The sequence below is a fragment of the Tenrec ecaudatus genome, chromosome 8 (assembly GCF_050624435.1).
Source record: "Tenrec ecaudatus isolate mTenEca1 chromosome 8, mTenEca1.hap1, whole genome shotgun sequence".
In the NCBI taxonomy this organism is placed as follows: Eukaryota; Metazoa; Chordata; class Mammalia; order Afrosoricida; family Tenrecidae; genus Tenrec; species Tenrec ecaudatus.
The window spans coordinates 25054868-25074671 of NC_134537.1; the positions used below are offsets into that span (position 1 = coordinate 25054868).

Here is a 19804-nt window from a genome sequence, read left to right on the forward strand (position 1 = left end):
CCACCCCAAATAAAAATGTAGTGGGATCTGAATTCCACACACCCAGCCAGGTAAAAGCGACAAGAATCTATTGTGAATGAAATTCATAAAATTGAGCATCATCATTCGTCTCTCCATCTCCCTCCCCAACCCGACTCCACAATCACCACTGCCTTTCTTACTCATCTAGCCAGCCCTCCTGCCATCAACTTAGCTCACTACCACTTTACTTCATGACCCGACCAGCATCTCTCACTTTCTCCCACTCTCTCTGATCCATCCCACCTACGACCAGTACCAAATTAATCTAGTTGCCACTCTCTGAACAACTCAAATGGCCTCTTCCTGCTTTCTGTGCCTAAATTCCTTAGCTTGTTGGTAAAGGTCTTGCACAATCTGTTATCAGCCATCTTTCTAGCTCTCTCATTTCTCACAATGTCTGAAAAGGAGTCTCCCTCCATCCTAGGCAACCTAAATGAACCATCGCTCCCCCAAGCAGGCTCTGTTTAAAACACCAAACCCTCATGAGACAGAGATGGAATCCAAGTCATTTGACACCAAACACACAGTGAGCAAGTAATGGAATATGGATTCCAATCCAGGTTTGGGCTGTGTTCAAAGCTCGTAAACAGCACCCTTTTCTCTCTCCACAATATCCTGATTCATATCTACCTGTGCAAATTATATTTCTCCTTCAGGGTCACTTCCTTCCTGAAACGTCCCAGTTCTTCCTATCTAAAGTGACCTGTCTCCCTTCTGAGCTCCAATAGCCCTCTGCATACACATTTTACACACACACACACACACACACACACTGTGGTAGTTTCATAGTCTGTGTCAACTAGAGGATATTAAGAGTGAAGGGGTGGAGGCTAGCCTGTCAATCGGGTCACAGCCTAATGATGCCTCCTTGCGGACATGGTCTTCTCAGAAGGATTCTGAGAGCATCCTCTCTCTGGTTCACATTCCTGTTGACAAGCCACATGGAGCCACGCTGATGGCAGCCAGATCCCTGGAGATGCTTCCACTGCCATTGGATCCACAAGACTTTTCACCCACCAGCCTGTGATTTTCCTGCTTTCAGCATCATTGCGAGTGGCTACATGAGACTGAAGAGGAACTTATGTACTAGTATTGGACTTATGGTATAATATCAGTCTTATGAACTTGATTTGGACAGGGCTGAGATGTTTTCTTAATATATAATTACTCTTTAATATAAAGCTCTCTCTTACAAAAGAGTGTCCTTGGATTTGTTTCTCTCGTCTACTGGACTAACACCACACACACACACACACACACACACACACACACTAAAATAATCATTCACAACAGTCATGTGATGAATTTGCAAAGACTCAATACGTTCCCTATGGCCTTTTTAGACCTTTGTAGCACTGAACTCTTGAGAAAAGGCATCGTATTTGGTAAAATGGACGGTCATCAAAAACCAAGGAGACCCACTATGAGTTGGACTAATACGGTTGCTACAACAATGGGCTTAAACATGTGAATAATGTGCAGCTGGCACCGGAGTAGGCAATGTTTTTCTTTCTTTTGTACATAAGTTGCTATGAGTCAGAGCCAATTCAATAGTTACCAACACCACCTAACAATACCCTGTACACACAGCACGGATCGAATGGAAAATAGATTGTCCTGGGAAGCCTTTATGTACACATACATTCTCAGCCAAACCAATTCTTATTCATTTCAGGCACAGAGAGATCCCTTTTTTTGCCCTTAGTATCCTGTTACTTTCATCTTCCATTGGGTCAGTGCTTTCTTGTTCAGTGTCACGAGACCTCTAGCAACTGCTACCCACTGAGAAGGACTCTGGCACCTGGTCACCGCTGTAATCTTCAGGAAGATGCTAATTGTGATAAATTGTCGTCAGAAGGCAAACAAGGGTGTTTTATTCTTTGGAACCTGGAAGGGGAACTGCAAATCAAGGTTCAGATCAAGCTCACCTTTCAAGCTTTGCCCTTTGTCACTGCTTTATGTTAAAAGGAACAAGAGGCGGGAAGACAGTCTGTACAAGCCAGAGCCAGGAAGAGGAGCTGAGCAAAGCCCACACTGCTACTCCTTCTCAAGGACAACAGCATTCTAGGAAAGAAAATTACTCCCTCACTTGCAAGGAAATAAAAAAAGAAATTAGGGCAGAACGGTAGCTCCCGTGTTTTCTTCCACATCTATAAATAGTTGTAACCCTTGAATTTTCGATACTGACGTCAGACAGCACTCAGTGTAGATTACCCAGAGTGTCCAGAAAAGGGTACAAATACAAGATGGGAATCACGAATAAATGTAGGATGTGACTGCATTCTGGGGCATTGAGTTAAATGTGCCAATGAGCTTAAAACGATGGACAGGGGGGCACTTCTATCCATTGCCTATCCCCCTGCTCCCCCTCTCCCTTACTGGTCCCACCATAAGGAGGATTTACTCATCTGAACTGCAGTTGCAACAAAGAGGAAGATCAAGTTCAACTCCCTAGAACCCAGGGAGGTCAAGGGTTCCCCTCTCTCCAGTCATGTGTCCCTTCCCACTGTACAACAAATAACTTTTGTTTAGAATGAATTATGTAACTGAGCATTCCACCAACATTACTGCTCAAGAACCTCATATGCTAGGGCTGGGGAGTCCAGCATCATAAAGCATTGGCCCCGATTCTTTGCATGGTAACTGTTTCATGGGTTTGGCATAAATAATTTTCATAATCCTCAGTGTTATGAAAGGAGGAAGTACAGTTTCCATGGAAGTAAGAGAGGGCAGTCTGTTAGAACAGAACCGGCCTCCAAGCCATGAGGTCAGAGTCGAGGGCTGACAGGTGTGGAAAGAATTAACCAGTCAATTCTGACTCATCACACACACACACACACACACACACACACACACACACACACACACACACACGGTCAGAGTAAAAGTGAGCTCTGCAGGAATGCCCACAGCTGGTTTTTCAAAAGTGGATCACTAGACCTTCTTTCTAAAGTTCCTCGAGTGCACTTGAACCGCCAACCTTTCAGTTAGCAGCCAAGGACATTAACCGTTTGCACCACTCCAACTCCGTTCAGGAAGCGAGAACACCATGAACAACACATCTCTCTCTCATACAGCGAGCGAGGCCTCAGATGCTCACACGTCTGTATCACGTATGCCACACCGGGGAGCTGAATCGGGGAAGCATAATTTAAGGACCGGACTTTGAAGAAGTGAGTGAAAACACAAATACATAGTTTTCTCTGAAGAAGGTTAAAACAAACCACGGCTTCCTCAGGTGCCTCAGATCTGACACCAGTGACCCTTTGCCATCACAAGGCTGGTGTTTCCCTCTCATTCAGATGAGGCAGATGGGAAGCAAGCAGCCGAGCACACACCTGGCTGTTGTGTACGTTCTTAACCACACATCAGCCTTAGGAAGAAGTGATTGGATAAATAACACAGAGCCTGGGGGGGGTGGGGCTCTTCCGGAACCAGCCTGTTTCTGTAGAGGGATGAGGATCAGGACTGGGACCCACCTCCCAGAGCTGGCTGTGTGGTTGGCACTTGCTGCTTGGTGCAGTCACGGCAATGATCAACTCATGAGGCCCCCAAGAACGAAGGAGAACTGCACTCTGGGCCTTTCTGGGCTCCAATGGAGCCTCCAGGAGCCCAGGCAGCGCAGCAGGGACAGGTCGGGCTGCAATCCAGTGTCGGCAGTTTCAAACCAGCTGCGCCTTGGAACCACGCCGAGGCTTTCTACGCCCGTGATGCGTTACAGCCTAGGAAACTCACAGGGACAGTTCTAAAGAGTCGCTGTGCATGCGTTGGCATCTACCCGGTGGCAGTGAGTTTGGATTGAGTTTTGGAATCTTTGCAGGAGTGGGTCAGCGGGTCCTGCTGCCCCAAAGCCGCTGGGTTAGGAGTTCGAATCACCAGCTTTTCAGTTAGCAGTTCATTTCACCTGCCTTAGGGGAACCCAGAAACAGTTGTGACCAAGGCAAATGCTATTTACGCTCCATCCCACGAGACCTCGTGAGATAGTTAAGGTTTATTGTGCCGACCTGGCTGGTAAACATATGTGGGAGTAATTGAAGGGCGGAGGGATAAATGGCTCGGTGAGCCTCGCCTTTTGAGTTCTCGGATCTCTTGACTTCTGATGGTCGGACCAGGGTGCAGCTGCCTTAGCCAGTTTCCTGCTTCAGCTGGCAAGGCTCACTTCCTGCAAGACATCTCCAAGGAGAAGCCATGGATCTACCCCGATGAAGCCCTAGGCGCTGGAGCACCCATGAAGAGACCCCTGTCAGCGCTGACATGTTTACACACTCACTGATTCGGCTTTCCTCCTGCAGTCGGCATCATTGCGTATGTTTTGTGAGATGGAGGAGGACTTTGTGGATTGGTGTTGGACATATGGGTTAATGTTGGTCTTGTGGGCTTGGGCAGCACTGGGTTGGGATGCTTTCTTAATGTGCACTTACCCTTTATATAAAACTCTCTCTTATCCATATGAGTTTCTGTGGGTTTGTGTCCTTGGTTGACTCAGACTGACACACCTGGACACTTAATGACACAGGAGGCAGGTGTAGCTAAGACCTAATCTCCCGGAGGGAGAGATTCTACAAAACATTTCAGCCACCAGCAGTTTCAACATCTGGCCTGTAGTTTTCTTGCTCTGTGCCTTAGTTTCCCGTCAGACAATAAGAGGTATAAGCTTGTCTCTAATTTTCATATTTTAAGGAGCTACATTAAATAAACCCTTATTGCCTTGAGGAACAGCCATGTGTCTCACACCGCATGACCCAAGATCCCTGGGTAACTTTACTGTAGAGAAAGGAACCTGAAGGGACAAAGACAATCCCAGCTGATCAATCCATTTGTCATTCCCTCAATACCTTTTATTAAAGATCTTCTGCGTGCACCACCCCACCCCGTATCTGAAGTATGTCATACTGCTGTGGTTTGCAGGCTGCTCTGAAGCTAGGAGCTACAGATACAGGGCATCAACTATCAGCAGGATGACCCATGGAGGAATGGGTTTCAGTGGAAGTTTCGGACGAAGACAGACTCGGAAGAAGGACCACTTCTAAAAAGTGGCCACTGAAAACCGAATGGGTAGCAGTGGGACACATTCTACAGGACCAAGCAGCGTTGTCCCCTGTGGTCTGCAGGGTCACTGGCAGTTGGAAGTAAATATTGGCTCCTAACAAGGCAGTCTTGTGCTTCAGGGGCAGAATTCTCTCATCCCACTCAGGAGACCCAAGCTCAATCTCTGCGTAGTACACTTCATGTGTGTACAGCCACCACCTTGCTGTCAATGGAGATTTGTGTAGGTTGCTATGATACGGACTATGTTTCAGCAGAGCTTCCACGCTACTAAGATGGACTCGGAAGAAGGGCCTGGTGGCCTTTTAAAAGTCTGTGGAAAATGGAATCAAATGATCAAGGAACTTTCCCACAAACTTTTGAGGAGCTGTTGTGTTTCTGAAAAATCTTCCCTAGGGATCAGAACCGTTCAGTCTGCGTGGATCCTGGGGACAACACAGGATCAGGCAGCATTTCATTGCATTCCATTGTTCTCGGGGTGGTCACGTGCCAACTCAGTAGCAGCAAAACGGACACCGTTTATCATGGCGTCCCAGTGTCGCCTCACGTTCCATGTGCATGGCTTATGGAAGAGAGACGCTCTCCGTGTTACAGCCCAGTGTGAGATCCGCTCGGGAAAGACTGGCCTCAACCTGAAGCTCAGCCACGTGGGGAATGCGTGCGAGAGAAAGCCCGAGAAAACCTGGGCTGGAGCTCACCTGGGGATACTAGTCAGATAGGTCATGACATTCAGGAAGTCCGCATCTGCAATGTGCTTGAACCCCGCAAACTCTGGAAAAGTGATGATGGGGGCGCCGTCTCTCCCTTGGCCACCTGAAACGGAAACAGGTTGTCAAGACACCAGCAAGTGCTGTCACGTCGTGTCCCTATTGCTATGGGGCTTTGACTAACATCCGGTCGGGATATGTACCACTGATGCCCCCCTTTTTATCTACATCACCTCTGACTAGAATGCGGGAGCTGCCTTGAACAAGGCTCTGCTCTCCCTCACGCTTGCTTAGTTTCATGGCGCTATAATTACTTAATTCTTAACTTCCTTGAAAATATTTAAGTAATACTCTACTCAACTTACTGCCATCGAGTTGGTTCTGACTCACGGCGATCCTCCCCCATGGGCTCCTGAGCCTATAACCCTTTACAAGAGTAGAAAGCCTCATCTTTCTCCAGAGGAGCGGCTGGTGGCTTCTAACTGCTGACCTTGCCATTAGCAGCCTAATGTATAACCACTATGCCACCGAGTTCCCTTATTAAAAACGTCATGCTGACTATAAATTCTTTTAGCCTAGCTGAAAAGTAAATACTCCCAGCATCAATACATACTATTGCTCTGGGTGTCTGGAGTCAGTAACCAGTAAAGGCCATACGGCAGGATGCTTAAGAAGGCCGTAGCTAAAATCCGACTGGTGGCTTCTGCTTTGCCAGTTAACTGTTGCATGGTTTAGGGGGCAAGATGCTTATCCAAGCAGGAGTGTTAATAAAGAAAAAGAGACGAACATGTAGATAGATAATTAGAATGACACTTGTACTTACCTCAAAAGGTACTGTAGGGAAACACGAAAGACACCTTAGCAAATGCTTATTGCACATCAAGTGCTCAACAAAGGAACATTATTATAATTATTATTATTACAACGAGGCAGCAATCAGTTGCCCTTCAAGAACTGATTCATATGTGAGGGTACAAGAGGTCCCTGTGAAAATAAGAACATTAATATCTAACGCATCGGCTCAGAGGCCACCCAAATAAGAGACTACACTTGCCAGTCTCCTTGCAGCTAGGGTAGCCAGTGACTAAGCTCTAGCCCATAGTCTTCCCATTTTATTTAGCCTACAAGCCCCTTAAAAAATTACTCACTGCCGCTTGAAAAACTTTTGTTCTACAGCCTCGAATCATTACAGAATCCCCACCCCACCCCTGGGATATTAGCAACCCCTCTGGAAAGCACTGCTCTGCCCCCCTCCCCCCCAGTTTCCAAACTGTGTGCCAGGTGCCCAGAGAACACTCCAGAAGCTTCCTGGGACACCCTACATTTTTTATGAAAACAAGGTGATACCTGACATCTGCCGTATACCACACTGCTACACGTTCAATTGGAAATCACACTGCCTTTTCTGATGGCATCATATCTGTGCAAAGCTGGGGTTTTGGTGGTAGCTGGAGCAAAGAAGAGGGAGCCCTGGTGGCAGTTCGAAACCACCCACCGCTCCCTGGGAGAAAGACGAGGCTTTCTACTCTTGTAAAGAGTTAACAGTGTCAGAAACCCACAAGGGCAGTTCTACCCTGTCCGATAGGGTCACCAAGAGTTGGCATCATCGACTGGATGGCAGTGGGTTTGGGGTAAAGTACAGCATGAAAACCATCAGAGAACAGGAAATGAAGTTGGTGTGATCTGCTACCTGGTAGTTTGCTTCCGAGGTTTATACATGAGTTTCTGTGGATTTGTTTCTCTAAAGTACTCAGAGTAACACAAACATTAAAAAAAAAATCTGAGCACCCGGTTTGCAGAAGTCTATGGATGACAGTGAGAACCCCAAAACCGTTTGCAGAGCCCCCACATCAATTAAGCCTCCACTGACCAACCTCAGACCATTGACCTGGATGGACTCAGTCTTGTCCTCAGACATGTAGTGGAACGTGGATTTCTGCAGATGTCGCTCTCACTCAGTCATGCGGATGCCAACTCGCAGTGACACCATCACCCACCATGGGCTTCTGAGACTGCCACTGTTCATAGGAGTAGAAAGCCCCATCTTTCTTCCTTACTGCAGGTAGTTCAGTTAAAATTAACATCAGTTGTTTTTCCTTTTGATTCATTTTGTTCTAGTTTTTTTTAAATCATTTTCTTGCTTTCTTTCGGACTGAAGTTTCTCTCTGGTTTACTTTATTGTTTCTGATAAGGTTTTCGTGTATGCTTTTCTTTATATGAAGTTCAGGACAGATAAATCTATACAGACAGTCACTAGATTCATAGTTTCTTACGGAAACTCACAGGCACCGGTCTGACTGACCTACAGAGTTGTTCCGCATGGGAATCGACTTGATGACAGTGAGTGAGTGAGTGAGTGAGTGAGTAAGTCAGTGAGTGAGTTGAGTGAGGGGGGAAGAGGAAAGGTAATAATAATGGATACAAAATGAATAAAATATCCTGCACTTGATTTTGGTGGATTGTACAACTCCTTTTAATGTATTTAGATAATTGAATAGTATAGTGCATTGATTATATGTCAATTGACTTGATGGCAGTGAATTTGTGATTCATTTAACTTAAAAAAGACAAACTTGCTGCCATTGAGTCAATTCCGACTCACAGCGCCCTCTGTAACATGTCAGAAGCTATAACTTTTTACGGAAGCAGACAGCCTGATCTTTTGTGGGTTTGATCTTGCTGACCTTCCGGCTCGCAGCCCAATCCTTCCCCAGTGCTGCCACCAGGGCTCTGTCTAAATTTCAAATGATACCTGCAAACTAGATGTTTGTCTACCTTTGAGAAGGGGATTGAGTCACCTTCATTATGGTGACTGAAAACAATTCAGAGCAGGAAATTTTCCGATTTCACCTAATATTCTACCTGTTGGCACACTGACAACTATTATTTAAAAGAAAAGTGAATTATGAAAATTCTTTTCTCTAGTTAGGCTACATTTAGAGGTAATTATAATGCGGTCTTAAATTGTAACATTTGCCAAAGGATTAGTATTTCAAGGAATGAAAATAGCCTTACATTCATTTGATGGGATTACACCATTTAGTAATTTTACCTTTTACCATTCATTATAAAGCTATTCGCATGTAAATGGTGAAGTCTTCTTGTATTTTGGTTGATACCCATCCCGATCACCAGAAAAGCCCTGAGGTTAGCTATGGACACAACTGTGAAGACAGAAGCACCCAGGAAACAACGCTGGCCCACTGCCCTGCCAACCCACAACAGAGCGTGCTCCCGCCACCTTGTGGGAAAGTGTGGTCGTGCAAGAGGCAGAAGGCAGAAGGAAAGGTAAACAAAGTCAAATGATGTGCAATGACACAGCTTATAATTCAAATAAAAACAATCACTCCCCCTCAGGTGATTTTTACCTTTTAGTTGTAAGGACGCTGTCTTAATTAAAAGGGTAGAAAACACTAATACTTGGAGTATAGTAACTTTCAAAGGGCCCGAGTTCTGACCGGCAGGAAGGCTTCCGACAAACAGAGAACTCTGGGCACTGGAAAATCCCATGGGAAGAAGTGACGACAAACAACAGACAGGGCGTAATGCTATTACAACTGCATGGGATGATGGTGGGAGGACTGCAGGCAACACGAGAGGGCTTCAACGCGTTCCCAGATAAACTCCGCGATCTTTTAGCTCTGTTTTCCCCACAAACGTTTTGCAGCCTCCTCCTACGTGTAAAGGACGTAACAAAGAGTAAGTGCTCAAGAAACGTCCATTAGTAGTGTTACCACGATCTTCCAGGGCTCATCCCAAAACTTCTGAAGGATAATTACAACGCAGAAGGAACTCTTCGGCAAACCACCCGTTTTAACTTTAGATTCAGTGCCTTTAAGGAGTACGGGAAGGTTTCTGGGATCCTAGGGGCATATGTACCTAGATCCAGGAGGTGGTCACAAGGTTTGTTGCTGTCCTGTGCCGTGAAATAGATTCCAACTCAGAAACCCTGTGTGCGACTCAACGAAACACTGCCTAGGCCTGCTCCGCCCCCATGATCGTTACGTCTGAGCCCCTTGTTGAACTCACTGTGTCCTTCCACCTCTTGGAGGGCCTTCCTCTTTTTTGATTACTCTCCATTATCACATGTCCCAAGTGCGTGAGATGAAGTCTTGCCAGCCTCTCTTCCAAGGAGCAGCCTGAATGCACTTCTTCCAAGACACTGTGTTCATTCTTCTGACGGTCCCTGGTACTTTCAGTGGTCTCAGCCAAGGCTGTGATTCAAATGCACCAATGCGGTTTAGGTCTGCCTTACCCATGCTCCAGCTTTCACACGCCTTTGAAAACCAAAACTCACTTCCCGGAGTCAATTCTGACTCCTGCCAGCCCTGTGTGACAGAGTGGAACCGCCCTTGTGGGTTTCCAAGGCTGTAAGTCTTTCCGGAAGCAGCCCATAGCCCCCTCTGCACCACATGGATATAAAGAGATAGAAAATACCATGGCTTGGGTCAGGTGAACCTTGTCCCCAAAGTGACATCTTTGCTCTATAACATCTTAAAGAGGTCTCGTGCAGCCGATTTGTCCCAGTGCAAAATGTTGTTTGTTGTCTTCATTGCTACTTCCATGAGCACTGCTCGTGGATCCAAGTAAAAGGAAATCTTTGACAGCCTTTTCTCCCCTTTATCATCAAACAACCTCCTGGTCCAGTTTGGTTTTCTTTACCTTGAGCCATGATCCATGTAACTTTGATCTTCAGCAGCAAGTGCTTTCAATTGTCTTCCATTTTTGCAAGCAAGATCGTCTCATCTGCATGTTGCACGTTGTTAATGAGCCTTCCTCCATTCCCGGTGCACGTTCTCCTTCATATAGTCCAGCTTCTTGGATTATTTGCTCAGCATACCAACTGAATACTTACAGTGAACGGATACGACCCTGGCATACACCTTTGTTGACTGTAAGCCATGCAGTGTGCCCTTGTCCTGTCTGAACAACTGCCTCTCGTTCTATGTACGGGTTCTGAATGAGCACCATGAAGCGTTCTGGGATTCCCATTCTTCGCAATACTATCTAGACTTTGTCATGATCCACAGTCCAGGTCTTTGCATTGTCAACAAAACACAGGAAGCCTTCTTCCGGTATCTTTGTTTTCAACCAAGATTTATCTGAAATAAGCAATGACACCCCTTATTCTGCTTCCTTTTTCGAATCCAGCTTGAGTTTCTGACAGTTCTCCACAGGTGTGCTGTTGCAACCATTTTTGATTATCTTCAGCAAAAGTTTACTTGCATGTGACATTAATGAGCTTGTTTGCTAGCTTACACATTCTATTGGGCCACCAACCTTCCTGACGGGCACACACATGGATACCGTCCTTTCAGCGGCCAGGTGGCTCTCTCCCACATTTCTCGGCGTCGGTGAGTAAGTGCTTCCAGTGCAGCATCAGTGTGTGGTGCTTTCAACGAGGGTTCCATCCATTGCTTCAAGCCTTATTTTTGGCTGATGCCTTCAAAGCAACTCGAACTTCTTCCTTCAATCGCACCAGTCCTTGATCGCATGCTGCCTCTTGAAATGGCTGGACATTGGTCAGCTGTTTCTGGTACATCTTCTTTTGATTGTAGGAATCATTCACTATTTGGGGCATAGAATCCTTCAATAGGGGTACTTGGAGCTTGACTTGGTTTTTTCTTCTTCCTTTCTTCGGCTTGAGGGATGTGTGTCCAGAGGAACCGCTGGGCCTACTCTCACTTCGGCGGTTTCTGACGGCAGGTTCTTGCCATTGTGTTATAAAGCTTTACTTACCTTCTTGAGTGGCTTTTTAAGATTTTCTGTTCAGCCCTTTTACTCCATCATTTCTTCCATTTGTTTTTAGCAAGGTTTAAAGTCTTCTGACATCCAAATTGGTCCTTTCTTTCTTTCTTTCTTTCCTGTCTTTTCACAGGACCTTTTACCATATGATTATACAAGGGAATAGACATATGTGAAATTTCATTAAACTATGTAACGAGGTATAGTTATGACTGCAGACTTTATAAGCTTAGAAAGGTTACACCTTAGAACTTCAAGGAAAGTCAAAGACCTTAGTTCGTCTAAATCACTCTCTTTAAGCCATGGACGGTTGCTCTGGAGTCCAGTAAAATTTAAATAAGGTAGAATGAAGGAGTAGAAAGAGTCGGTCCTTCGAAGTCATTCAAATCTGGGTTCCAGTCAGTACACAGCACTGGGCCCTGGGTGCATTACCTGCCCGGAGGCCAGCTTGGTCACTGTGCCAGTCTCCACTGCACTGATGACTCTCTCCTCTGCCCTTGCTCCACATCAGCAAGGTGGCTCTGTACCAGAAGTTCTCCAGGGACACGGCACCAGCAGGGCACAGCAGCCACCACCCACTAAGAGACACTGGAAATCCCCAGGGATGCTGAATGATGTGCATCAGCACCAGCCAGCCCCACATGACAGAAGCTCTCCATGTCCTGTGATGCGTCTGACTGTCTTACCAGACACACAGTGTTAGCGGAAAATCATGATATAAGGATGGCGCCTGCAGGCTAATTCTGTTTTCCATATCGTTACAACGATTTTTAAAACACAATCTTAATATATACTGAATTTTCTAAGAATGCAACCAGCATATAAATCAAAGGAAGATATGACTTTATTTTGCTCAGACCTTTACTGAACTGTGTTTACTATTTCAGGAAATTGCTGTAATGAGACCATCTGACCAAACTCCTGGATAAGGTTGCATTTGCCACTTCACCTGACTAATTCCTTCTTGACTACATATTTAAATAACTAATAGCACATGCTATTAACATGCATGCTATTTTATTATAAGTTATACTTATTTCTCTTTTACATTACAGTTAGGATCTTATCTATTTTTTTAAGTGCTTGCCATACTTTTAAGTTCACTAAGGAAATGTTCTCTTGGTCCCAAGCAGACAACTAAACTACATTTCCCAACTGAGATAGTGACAGTTTACCGTGCCAATCTGGCTGATAAACACGTGTGAGAGTCAAGAAAGGGTGGAGAGATAAATGTCTCAGAGGTCTTCGCCTTTCTGTTTCAAGGGTCTCTTGCTTTCTGATGGTCAGATCAGGATGCAGCTGCCTTAGCCAGTTCCCTGCTTCAGCTGGCAAGGCTCACTTCCTGTAAGACATCCCTGAGGAGAAGCCACATGGACCTACCCCGATGCAGCCCTGGGTACTGGAGCAGCCATGTGGATACCCCTGCCAGCGCTGAGATGCTTACACATTCACTGACTCAGCTTCCTCCTGCAGTCGGCATCATGGCATCTGTTTTCTGAGGTGGAGGAGGACTTTGTAGATTGGTGTTGGACATATGGGTTAATGTTGGACTTATGGGATTGGACAGTACTGGGATGCTTTCTTAATGCACACTTATCCTTTATATAAAACTCTCTCTTATACATATGAGTTTCTGTGGATATGTTTCACTAGTTGACCCAGACTAACACACCAACTCTCCTTGCTGTTATGTGTAGCCACAAGACTAAGACACGTTCAAGTCCATGGAGATGAGAGGTATGTCATCACTGAGCTGAGGCTTTTAGGAGCAGTGTGCTTCTCCCGTGTGCTTTCCCTCTGTTTCTGAACTATGTAAAATACACCGAGCCAGTATTTTAAGTCAGGTAAGAACTCAGGTTACATTTTGTCTTGCTCAGTGAGATGAGGCATCTGGAGCAGGTTAAATATAAATGTTCCCCAAAGTGGGTGCTGGTACAGACCAGGGGGGCTACAAAGGTAGGTTCTGACTAGTTATCCTTGATTATGGGTTGTAGTACAAACATTTTTGAATAGCCAGTAGGGCAATGAGACATTATTTTTTCTGAGACAGGGGCAGCAATCCAAATAAATATGGAAACCGATGTTTTAAAGAAAATAATTATGACTTTTCTAACATCCCATCTTTTTTTTAAAACAATTTATTAGGGGCTCATACAGCTCTTATCACAGTCCATACATACACATATATCAATTGTATAAAGCACATCTGTACATTCTTTGCCCTAATCATTTTCTTTTTTTATCCTCTTCTCTTTTTTTTTTTTACATTTTATTAGGGACTCATACAACTCTTATCACAATCCAAACATATACATACATCAATTGTATAAATCACATCCATACATTCCCTGCCCCAATCATTCTCAAAGCATTTGCTCTCCACTTAAGCCCTTTGGATCAGGTCCTCTTTTTTTTCCCCTCCCTCCCCTAACATCCTATCTTGTGGAATAAAATTATACCCATTATATATTCTCCTAATCATGGTCTGTAGTAGGAGTGGTGGTATAGTGGGTTATTAACTGGGTTGCTAGTTCCAAGGTCGGCAGGTCAAAACCACCAACCATTCTGCAGGAGAAAGATGAGGCTTCCTGATTCCAGGAAGATTTACAACATGAGAAACCCACAGGGACAGATCCACAGGCCCTAAAGGGTTGCTGTAATTAGAACTGGAGAGAAAGCCTTACGGTTCTGTTGTCTTGAGTTTGGTATATTCTTTCTGTGACAGAAATATGCTGGCTTTTTCTTTTTGCTTCAGAACAAATATAAAATCTGAGGAGAGTGACTTGCTACTTTACAGCTCTGTGATGTGATACACACTCAGGATATCTAACCTCACTTTACGCAGTTTCCAGTGTGTACAACCATAACTTAAAGAGTCTGGGGTTTATCTCCAGTTCAATTGACAGTAAAGTCCTGTCACTCGTGCCTAAAGGCATGAGTATCCTAGTGTTGACAGCTTTCCAGTGTTGTACTTATACTTGGCAAAATTCTAACCTTTTAAAAATATATATAGGCATCCCTTGGTATCCACAGGAGATTAATTCTAGGATCCCTGTGGATATCAAAATCCATGCATGCTCAAGTTCCTTATATAAAAGGTCCTGGGCCTGATGGGGAACGATCAAGGGTAAGGTTGCGTAGAGAAGAGGTATAGCTGTAGCCCAGGTGGGGATGGAGCATGGTGGTGGGGCAGGAGGAAAGTCAAGGGAGAGGGAGGAAGGAGCTGGGAGTCAAGGGGCATTTATGGAGGTCTAGACAAAGACGTGTACATGCAAACATATATATGAGGATGGGGAAATAGATCTAAGTGTCTACATTTATAGGTTTAATATTAAGGTGGCGGAAGGACCTTGGGCCTCTACTCAAGCACTCCCTCAATGCATGAATACTTTCTTCTATTAAATTGGCACTCTACGATGCTTACCCTCCCGACACAACTGCTGAAGCCAAAGTGGGTGAACAAGTAAATGTGGTGAAGAAAGCTGATGGTGCCCGGCTATCAAAAGAGATAGTGACTGGGGTCTTAAAGGCTTGAAGATAAACAAGCGGCCATCTAGCTCAGAAGCAACAAAGCCCACATGGAAGAACACACCAGCCTGAGTGAGCGAGTGATCCCAAAGGAATCAGTTATCAGGCATCGAAGAACAAAAAATCATCATATCATTGGCTGCACACCTCCATGATAGGATCGCTGAAAACAAATGGGTGCATAAGCAAATATGGCGAAGAAAGCTGATGGTGCCCGGCTATCAAAAGAGATAGTGTCTGGGGTCTTAAAGGCTTGAAGATAAACAAGCGGCCATCTAGCTCAGAAGCAAAAAAGCCCACATGGAAGAAGCACACCAGCCAGTGCGATCATAAGGTGCCAAAGGGACCAGGTATAAGGCATCATGCAAAAAAAAAAAAAAAGAATATGTGTGTGTGTGTGTGTGTGTGTGTGTGTATACCACATTGAATGAAGGGGGAAGTGCAGAGTGGAGACCCAAGGCCTAAGTGTCGGCCACTGGAGATCCCCTCATAGAGGGGTTTAGGAGAGGAGATGGGTCAGTCAGGGTGCAAGGTAGTACCAACGAAGAGCACAGCTTTCCCCCAGATCCTGGATGCTTCCTCCCCCCAACTACCATGATCCGAATTCTACCTTGCAGGGCTGGATAGGGCAGAGGTTGTACACTGGTACATATGAGGGCTGGAGGCACAGGGAATCCAGGGTGGATGATACCTTCAGGACCAAGGGTGTGAGGGGCGATGCTGGGAGAGTGGAGGGTGAGTGGGTTGGAAAGGGGGAACTGATCACAGGGATCCACATGTGACCGCCTCCCTGGGAGAGGGACAGCAGAGAAGGGGGGGAAGGGAGACTCCGGATAGAGCAAGATATGACAAAATAACGTTGTATAAATTACAAAGGGCGCATGAGGGAAGGGGGAGCGGGGAGGGAGGGGAAAAAAAAGAGGACTTATGCAAAGGGCTTAAGTGGAGAGCAAATGTTTTGAGAATGATTGGGGCGGGGAATGTATGGATGTGCTTTATACAATTGATGTATGTATATGTATGGATTGTGATAAGAGTTGTATGAGTCCCAAATAAAATGTAAAAAAAGAAAGAAAGAAAAGAAAATGATTAGGGCAAAGAATGTACAGATGTGCTTTATACAATTGATGTATGTATATGTATGGACTGTGATAAGAGTTGTATGAGCCCCTAATAAAACGTTTAAAACAAACAAACAAAAATGGCCTGGGATTTGTGTGTAACGGATGCACATCTTCCTGTAAACTTTAAATTATCTCTAAAGTATTTATGACACCTGATACAATGTAAATGCTTTGTAAGTACCCCTTTCTGATGCTCCTTAACCTTTGAGGGTTTTCTTTGACCACCAAATTGCTCCCCAACCCTGAATATTTTCTATCTGTGGCTGGTGAATCCTCAGATGCAGAATCCAAGGAAATGGAGGGCCATTGGTACCAGCCTTTTTTTCCCTTCCTGATCAAAAAGTTTGATAGAAATCTGTGGGGGGAAAGGCCAGCCCCCCCACAGCTAATCACGGGTTCAGTAAGTGCAATTGTTCGGTTAAGATACATAAAGATTATAGTAAAGCCATAGAGCATGAGATAGGAGAGAGAGTAAAATAAATAAGTCAGACACATTTCATGGTAGCATGCTTACTTCCTGGATGGCCATGATCTTACCAGCCAGGTCTGCGCACCCAGCCAGGTCTGCGCACAGCGTAGGAGGAGAGGGTCGGAGGTGAAGTGGGGCGGAGAGCTGGCTGGAGAGCTACTTTATTGTTAACCAAGGCTTATCACTCCTTAGGGGGCGTGATCACAGGTAATCACACACGTCACAGGAAGGGGCTGTACAATAGGCAATACAAGCAATAGGAGGATGATATACAATGGGCATTGGCATAACAGGAAGGGCATGAGCTAGGGGTGTACACATGATAGGAAGGGGAGAGACTAGGGGTATACATGTGACAAGAAGGGTGGACCAAGAGTCAAGATGGTGGCCTAACCTTGGTCACCCTTGAGTGGGCTTGACCTCCCTGGGCTCTCCTTCAGGGAAACAGTCAACTACTATCCTTATCAGAAGGGAGTGGGTCCTACTTGTTGTGGGATAAACAGTGGTGTCTGCTTGCTCTGGATGACTGATAACCCTTAGGGAGAATAACTCCTTACTAGAATATTCTAAACGGGGTGGAAGCTGGTGCCCTGTTTCTTTTTCCGTTCTCAACATCATCTTAGCCCTGCTCCTTACAACCTCAAAGAAATGCACCCTCATGGGAATGAGCCAGGATGCACCTCACAGCACAGGGTATGACATCCCACCTGCCTCCACCTAGGTAGCCCTCCATTCCCTCTTGCCCTGAGCGAGGCGTAGGGACGACTGACACTTGAGTATAAAGTGCATCGTGGCCCTCCCAGCAAGACTACACACACACAAAAAACCCAGACACACAAATAAATGTGCTCCTTACCGGACAGAATGACAAATTGTCTGTGAAGTTGTTCTATTATATCCACTGCCACCAAGGGCCTGATTTCCTGCTGCATAATTTCATCTGCACAAATGAAAATGCAAAATAGGTTAAATCCTGACAAACTGAGCAACGAAAGCAAAAGGAAAATTCCACTAGAGAAACTTGGACATCACATTATTCTCTTGAGAACTCCGTTTCTGAGATGCAAGGCACAGATCCAGGTTCTGAGTCACTCAAAGCTTACACATGGAAACAAGATTGCAGAGGCTCTCCTAGGTTCCCAGAAGGACCAGTGCAAACCAGGGGCCCTAACGTTTAAGCTTCACTGGAGTCCAAGTGCATCCCCTCTGCAGAAACGGTTTCATTACCAAGGCAGAAGATATTCACCTCCTCCATTGGCTCTGTGGAAGGACATTTTAACCACAACCTACAAAAATTATTGGATCTTGTCTCAAAAGCTGGATCATAAAATTCCCTGTGGATTATAAGCATTCTTGTTTTACTGCCCTCTTAATCTCTCTTCCTCTCTCCTTCCCTCCCTCTCTCCTTCCTCCTCCTCCTCTTCCTTCTTCTTCCTCTCTCTCTCTCTCTTTCTCTCTCAATTCAGGGAGTGTGTACCAAGCATGTTTAAGGAGACATGTCTCCATTTTTCTACTTCAATATGCTCCATAAAAAAAATAGGTTATAACATTTCAATGGAAAAGAAAACAACCTGCCCAGCACAGCCTTGCTCTGCCCCTAAGAATACGCTCTTATCCTAACAAGTTACTTTGTATTTCATCTCCTTGGAGAAAAGGGATGAGAGAGAGAGAGAGAGAGAGAGAGAGAGAGACCCCTCATAATTGTGACCTAACGCACTGCAATCTCCTCTATAATGGGATTTGCTCTGAGCAGGCAATCAGTTGCAAGCAAGTTTGAGTGGGATACAACACCCTAACTCCGATCACAGCCCTGATGTAATCAATTGAAAAGATGTTTTCTTGGGAATGTTCCCTGCTTCCTAATATAAGCAGATGGTGTGGAAAAGTTTTCTTCCTTTTTGTTGGGTCTGGATCCTGCATCTGGCTCACTGACCTCTACTTCTTTGGACTTAATCAGTGACCTGCCATATGTTAGCCTGTCTCCCTAGGAGCTGACAGCAACCTGCCATCTTATCTGCCAATATTGGATTCATTCACCTCTGCAGCCACCAGCCTGTGGTCTTGAGTTCATCAACCCTTGCAGCTAAATGAGTCAGGAGGAGTCTCCAGTCTAACATCTGACCGACAGCCCTGGAAAGTTCCAGACTTGGACTTGTTCACTTCTACAATCCTGAGTCATTTTCTTAATTTAAACTTCTCCCTATGTATACATATATGTTTCACTGGTTTTGAGAACTCAGCCTCAAACAGTCAGCTGAAACCCATGACACTACTCAGGGAATGCTACCATCCATCCTGGACCGAAGGGGGTCAACCCCATCCAGCACTTTCTTATCAAAATACATGTTTCACTCTTAATTGACTAAACGTGGATATTAGATAATTTATTAATGAAAGTGTAGTTCCAGTTTGAGGTCCTTGGGTGGTGTGAATGGTTAACAGATCAGCAGCTATCCAATAAGGCTGGAGGTTCAAGTCCCAAGAAGTCACAAGAAGGTAAACTATTTCTAAAAATTATTTTTAGAAAACAACAATCGTTGCTGTTGAGTCAATTCTGACTCATCGTCATAGCTTGTTGGACAGAGTAGAACAGCCCCCAAAGGTTTTGAAAACTGTAATCTTTATGGAAGCAGATGCCCTACATTTCTCCTAAGGAACAGCTAGTGGGTTCGAATCATCAACCTTTTGTTGAGCAACTGAGGACTTAACTACTGTGCCAAAAGGTCTCAAGAAAGAAAGAGGAAGGTGGGAAGGAAGGAAGGGAAAAGGAGGAAAATCAGTCATTAGAAACATTATAGAACTTAGTTATCTCCTTAATACATGGCGCCATGGACCAGGTGGAAGGGCAGACCAGATGGCAGCTGGTTGGAGTCGTTTTTACATTTTACAAAAAAGGAAGACCTTCTCAGTGAGATACACAAAATGAGGTATTTAATGTTACATGAAGTTCATCAGTAAGAGTTTGTCTATAAATTCTCTCCCGAGTGTCCATGAAGAGGTGATAAAAGAAGATTGACAAAATACAGATACTTACTGAAGTTGGTAGATGGGTATGTGACGGTTCATTAAAACGTTATTTTGCAAAGTTTCCACAATAGGAGTAAAATTTAAACCAAAAATGGGCAACATAGTGGATTTCAGTGGAAAACGTGTTATGTACTTGA

General features: G+C 45.0%; 1 protein-coding gene across 1 annotated transcript in view; it reads right to left on the reverse strand.

The window, feature by feature from the left end:
* MCF2L2 (MCF.2 cell line derived transforming sequence-like 2) overlaps window positions 1–19804 on the reverse strand; it is a 269318-nt gene that overhangs the window by 204211 nt on the left and 45303 nt on the right. The window contains exons 2-3 of the mRNA XM_075556101.1: window positions 17497–17580; window positions 5766–5880 (exon numbers count right to left, since the gene is read on the reverse strand). Of these exons, the coding sequence (XP_075412216.1) occupies window positions 5766–5880; window positions 17497–17580 (199 nt within the window). The remainder of the gene's footprint in view (window positions 1–5765; window positions 5881–17496; window positions 17581–19804) is intronic.